The sequence below is a fragment of the Spinacia oleracea genome, chromosome 5, assembly GCF_020520425.1.
Source record: "Spinacia oleracea cultivar Varoflay chromosome 5, BTI_SOV_V1, whole genome shotgun sequence".
Classification (NCBI taxonomy): domain Eukaryota; kingdom Viridiplantae; phylum Streptophyta; class Magnoliopsida; order Caryophyllales; family Amaranthaceae; genus Spinacia; species Spinacia oleracea.
In genome coordinates, this window is record NC_079491.1 from 104,597,220 (window position 1) to 104,602,945 (window position 5,726).

Genomic DNA, 5,726 nt, shown 5'->3' on the forward strand with positions numbered 1-5,726 from the left:
AGGTATTTTCCTCTTCTCTATTCTCTCTCTATTATCTGATATAATTTGATTTAGGGTTTTTATTGTGTTCAAATTTATTGTTTATGGGTGTTTTTGCTCAAAATTTGGTCTGATTGATCTCAGCACAATCTAGTACGATAATCAAATTATACTTGGTGATTGTTTATTAATTAATGATGATGATGAAAAGTTTGGCTATATGCTTGTGTAATGTGTTAGCAAATTGCATCAAAAATACAGTTAAATTTGTGAATTATTGCAAATCCTCTGTGTTCAAAGCATTAACCATTGGCTTCTGTGAACTTATAAATATTGAGGAAATGAGGAGGGGAACGATTTGGATATAAGGCTTCTGTTTTAAAAATAAATCATATTATTTTGTGATAATTTGTATCCTTGGAGTGTTCTGCCCTCCAAGTGTTTGATGAAATGCCTCAATGGTTTTTTTTTCCATATTTTGTATGTTTTATCATACCCTTTAAGTGTTTGATGAATTGCCTCAACTAATACTTGTTTCTTTATGTCTGTTGATTATCAGATTGTATGCTAGCATGGAGTCGGATCACGGAGTATCAACTCAAAGTTCAGTTCAGGTAATAAATATACATTCAAAGTCCATTACTGTATGGTAATGTTTAGTTGGTTACACTAGTCCCCGAAATGATTCTCTGATAATTGTTGTTTATTTATGTTATTGTAGATGACCCGTGAATTAAAAGGCATGATTGTTGGTGCTGTGGCAGCCATTATTGGTCATGTTCTTGTTTTTCTTGAAGTTTATATGTCTAGAAATAGAGGTCCTAGAATAATAAGGCAACCTTACGTGAATAGGGATAGTTTGAGGGAGGCTAATATCAATAGTATTCTATATTGTGGTGATACTCATTGTCTAGGACAGATTCGTATGAGACCCGCTGCTTATTTTAGCTTGTGCAATATTTTAGTTAAGAGGGGACTACTGTGGGAGTGTCGTCAAATGAGTGTGAATGAGCAAGTACTTGTATTTTTACACTTGTTGGGACATAATGTAAGGTTTCGAGCAATTGGAGGGAGGTTTTTTAGGTCAACTTGGACCATACATCAGTATTTTCACATTGTGCTTAAAGCTATCCTTCGATTGTACACAGAATTTGTGAAACCACCAACAACTACACTTCAACCAGAAATCCAAAATAACCCTAGGTTCTTTCCATGGTTTGAGGATTTCATAGGAGCTATAGATGGAACACATGTACGTGCTTCTGTTCCTATTGAGATGCAAGATAGATTTCGCGGTAGGAAGGGTGGGACGACACAAAATGTATTAGCTGCTGTTGATTTTGACCTTAAGTTTACTTATGTTCTTGCTGGTTGGGAGGGTTCTGCGCATGATTCGAAGGTCTTAGGTGATGCACTAAGAAGGGGGTTCTACGTATTTGTTGTCTCTTACTTTTTGTAGTTGTAGATTGATTGATAATTTGGTAATGATTTGCGATTTATTTACATATATAGGAAAGTATTATCTGGCTGACGGAGGGTACGGTGATCGGAAAGGTTTTATGCCTCCATTTAGGAAAGTCCGTTATCATTTGAAAGAGTATACTAACAACCCTCCTGAAAATGAAAAAGAGTTGTTCAATCTTCGCCATTCTTCACTTAGAATGTGTGTAGAGAGGGCATTTGGAGTACTGAAGAAGAGGTTTCGTGTCTTGGATGCCGAGCCATTTTGGCCATTTAAAACACAAGTTGATGTGGTTCTAGCTTGTTGTGTGATACACAACTACCTTAGAGGCGTAGATCCAAATGACCCAATTGCAAGAGAAGTTGACATGGAGATGAATTCACAAGATGCAAGAGCACCACTTACTCGAAGGGAAGTGAGAGAAGAAACAAAAGAGTGTGTGAAAAAGAGAAATTCCATATCATTGGCGATGTGGACTGCATATAAGGCATATAAGAAGCCTCGGACAATGTAAACTCTTATGTAATCAAACTCATCCATCTATTTGATTCTCAACCATCTGGGATAAACTTATATGTAATCGAGTGAAATATGAAAGTTTATTAGAATGTTATATTTTTTTCTTGACTATATCGACTATATCGATTAATTAGAATGATGTCTTTTTCTCATTGATCCTCCTTATTGTGTCTTTTGTACATCTGTATTTTCAAATGCAAATGCAGGTGAAAAAGGAAGAAAAGAAAGCGAATTTTCGTTGGTCAAAACCGATGTCCAAGGTATTGCTGGAATTTCTTGCTGAAGAAGTGAGAAAAGGAAACAGACCAAACAACTCTTTCAGAACTAGTTCTTTTGTAGCAGCTGCAAAGAATATTTCTGAAGTATTTCACACTACTTGTACTGCTGATCATGTTGAGAACCATATGAGGACAGTGAGAGCTACATGGGGAATCATATCAAAACTTCGAGGGACCTCTGGCTTTGGATGGGATGACAGCGTGAAGATGGTCACAGTATCTCCTAATGCTTTTAATACTTATGTTCAGGTAAATAAATAACTCATTGCTGCATATCTTTTAAAGTTTAGTCTGTTTGCAGCAGTTCGCTTCCAGTGGCTTTGCCTTACTTTTTAGTTGCTGTAGTTTAGTTTAATTATTTCTTGCTTTTCTCTTGTTATTCTTGTAGTTTAGTTTAATTATACTCATTTGGCTGATATGTACACTGAAATTTTGTAAATGCTCGTGCAATGTTATCACAGAACAAAATGGGGAATGTTATGCACAGGAAATGGGATATATTTTTGTTGATACACATACTGAAGTTTTGCTTATTGAATGTTATGTGATCAATCAAATCTAGGGGAAAGATTAAATATTTATACAAATGCAAAATCTGGAGTTGCATTAGTCATCTTGTCTGTCAGGCTTCCTTATGAATGTAGTTCTAAATTTAATGGTTTACAGTGGCAGATGGAACTTTTGTTCTTCTATATCCTTTTGTGTTCAGATTGGTGCAACTACTATATTTCAGATTGGTAATTAGAACTTTAGATGCATGTAGATGCTGTAGTATGCTGAAGCTGAATTCTGGTTGTCTTTAAATCCACTTGCTCGTCATCAAAACCCCTTCTCCACTTAATGTTGTTTAATACAAGGTTTTGATTGTCTTTGGTGTATTAGTAACTTAATTATGGTCTCCTGCAAGTGTTTTTTATTTTTTTAATGTTGGATTATAGTAACATAAATAGTAATTTAAATTGTAAATTAGGAATAAGTGAATGATGGGTCTGGATCTCTATCTGTGTGTCTCTTTTTCATGGTGTCTGACTAAAACAGTGCAACAAGAAGTACATATGACCTGTTGTTAAGTCTGTTTCAGAATAAGAGTACTAGTAGTTGTAAGATGCATAATTCAGTTGTAATCTTGCTCATAATATCCTTCCTTTTTTAAACAGCAATACCCAACTCATGAGCGGTATCTCAATCGTAAAATTGATATGTTTGAGGAAATATCAATTGTTGCTGGCAAAGACATGGCTAGAGGAGACTTTTCTAAGTCATTTGCTGACATTGAAGTGACTAGCATTGAGAGTGGGCAGGGGCCGACAACCACTACTGAAAATGGTCCAATTAAATCAGAGAGTGCTACTTCTTCAGAGCCTAGGCCACATCGGAAGAGGACTCGAGTTGAAGAGGAAGGGTGTGACTTGCAACAAATATCTACTCAATTAGGAGAAGTCGTTGGTGCTCTTAAAAAATTCTCGAACAACCAACTTGATGTGGAAAAGCTTCATGAAGAGATAATGAAGATGGAGGATTTTGATGAACTAGTTCGTGATGCCGCCTTTGATCATTTGGCCGGTTGAGCGTGAGATGCTAGCTAAAGCATTTTTAACAAAAAGCGAATCACTTCGTAGGCTTTGGCTCCAAAAGTTCGTAAAGTCTCTACATTCATAGAGTGTTGAAATTGAGTAATGAGTTTGTGAACTATTATGTCTTTCACGTTATACTATATACTAAGCTTGTGAAATTTTTGAGTACTTGAATATTTGATCATATGTTATTGATAATATTACTAGTGAAATATTTAGGTTTTGATTATTATAATTGACTCTACTTATTAATACTCCATGTTATGTACTTGTATATACTACTGTAGGTGGTAAAAAGGAGGGAGAACAATCCCTAAAGTAAAGGATAAAAAAGAGACGAAGGGGATAGTTGGTGAAGTTGCTTTTCAGTTGTACCAAACAATGTAAAATGATAAGAAAGGAAAACCAATTTCCTTCAAACCAAACAAAGGAAAACTTGTAGGAAAATGTATTTCCTCCGTAAATGGTTTTCCATGTAAAACTGTTTTCAGTTGAAAACGTTTTACATTGTACCAAACGGAGCCTTAGACAATTTTCACTTACCATCACCAAAAGTGTGTCGGTACCCTTCTAGATCAAGGACATTTGCAGACAACAAGTTAAGGCATAAATCAGGAATATGACGCACATTCTTCAATGTAAGAATGCACCCAACACTTGTCTATACACGAATATCACCCAACCCAACAATGCTAGCCGAGCTCTTGTTCCCCATCTTCACACTACCAAAATCACCAGATTGATAGTCCGTGAAATACTCCCTTTTGGGAACACAATGATATGAAGCACCTGAATCTACAAGCCACTCTGTGTCTGAACTCCCTACATGATGACACTCACTAGTTGCACAAATCAAAGCGACATCATCATTACTCTTAGAAGCGGTTGCTGCAGTATTTTTATCATCTCCCTGTTTTTGTGAGTCTTGCTTCTTACCTTGTTCTCTCTTCCAACGGTAGCAAAACTTTTTGATATGGTTAGGCTTATTGCAGTAATGACATGTCCTAGTCTCTTTGTCTCTAGACTTGGACCTTTGAGTTATCACGGCCTTTGGGACCCTTACTCTTGCTTCTTCCACGATTCTCAACAACAAGAGCATGTGAATTATCAACTCCCATCTCCTTTCTTATAATCTCTTCATTGAACATGCTTTCTTTGATCACATCCAAAGATAGAACACCTTCTGGAGCAGAGTTATTAATAGTCTCAACCAAGGTTTCCCAACTATCTGGCAAAGAACTCAACAAGAACAAAGCCTGCAATTCATCACCAAGAACAATCTTCATAGTAGTCAGCTTGTTAATAATATCCTGAAAGTCACTCAAATGCTCAGAAACAGACTTTCCACCTTTCAATTTCAAATTAACAAGTCTCTTGATTAATGAAGCTTTGTTATGTGCGGTCTTCCTTTCATAAAGACCTTCTAGTTTCTTCCACAAATCATATGGGTCGGACTCCTGAAACACATGGTTGAAAATGCTAATATCAAACCACTGCCTAATAGTCCCCAAAGTTTTCCTCTTTAACTTTCCCCAATCTTTCTCGTCCATTTTCTCTGGTTTTTCAGGTTTAGAAATGGTGCCATCGGCTTTTGTGGTTGTTTCAATTGGATCATATAAATCTTTGAAATATAGCAAATCCTCCATCATTGGTCTCCAGATGGAATAATTGGTTGATGTCAATTTAACCATTGAACTACCTCCACTACTACTAGTAGACTCCATAACAATGATCAAATTAAACCCCGGTCTGATACCAACTGATAGGACCCTAGTAGTGTATCAACTACCCACAAGGATCACCTCCAAGACAATCAACCAAACAATACAACTCCAATTCACCAAAAATAATCCACCAAACAAATAACCTAACAATCAACCAATAATGGACAGCAACAAATTCAAATGCGGAAGA

The 5,726-nt window shown here is 36.3% G+C and overlaps 1 protein-coding gene across 4 annotated transcripts; it reads left to right on the forward strand.

Annotated features, from left to right (window-relative positions):
* The first annotated feature begins 259 nt into the window (after positions 1–259).
* Positions 260–4,047, forward strand: LOC110776227 (uncharacterized). Of its 4 annotated transcripts, none has more exons than XR_008920814.1 (3): positions 260–593; positions 701–1,963; positions 2,167–2,306. XR_008920814.1 is itself a non-coding variant. In XM_056828222.1 (3 exons), the coding sequence occupies exons 1-3, from the start codon at positions 552–554 to the stop codon at positions 3,804–3,806; spliced, it is 774 nt and encodes a 257-aa protein (XP_056684200.1). In that variant the 5' UTR covers positions 447–551; the 3' UTR covers positions 3,807–4,047. The 4 variants fall into 4 exon arrangements, 2 of the variants coding, with proteins under 2 accessions (XP_056684200.1, XP_056684201.1); XR_008920815.1 differs by having other exon boundaries at positions 701–1,951; XM_056828222.1 differs by lacking the exon at positions 701–1,963 and adding an exon at positions 3,396–4,047 and having other exon boundaries at positions 447–593; positions 2,167–2,487.
* The last annotated feature ends 1,679 nt before the right edge of the window (positions 4,048–5,726 follow it).

Excerpts from the sequence above, each read along its gene's own strand:
- LOC110776227 (XM_056828222.1), top strand. The coding sequence starts at position 552 with ATGGAGTCGGATCACGGAGTATCAACTCAAAGTTCAGTTCAG. Across the intron at positions 594-2,166 it reads CAACTCAAAGTTCAGTTCAG|GTGAAAAAGGAAGAAAAGAA; the intron begins GTAATAAATATA and ends ATGCAAATGCAG. Across the intron at positions 2,488-3,395 it reads CTTTTAATACTTATGTTCAG|CAATACCCAACTCATGAGCG; the intron begins GTAAATAAATAA and ends TTTTTTAAACAG.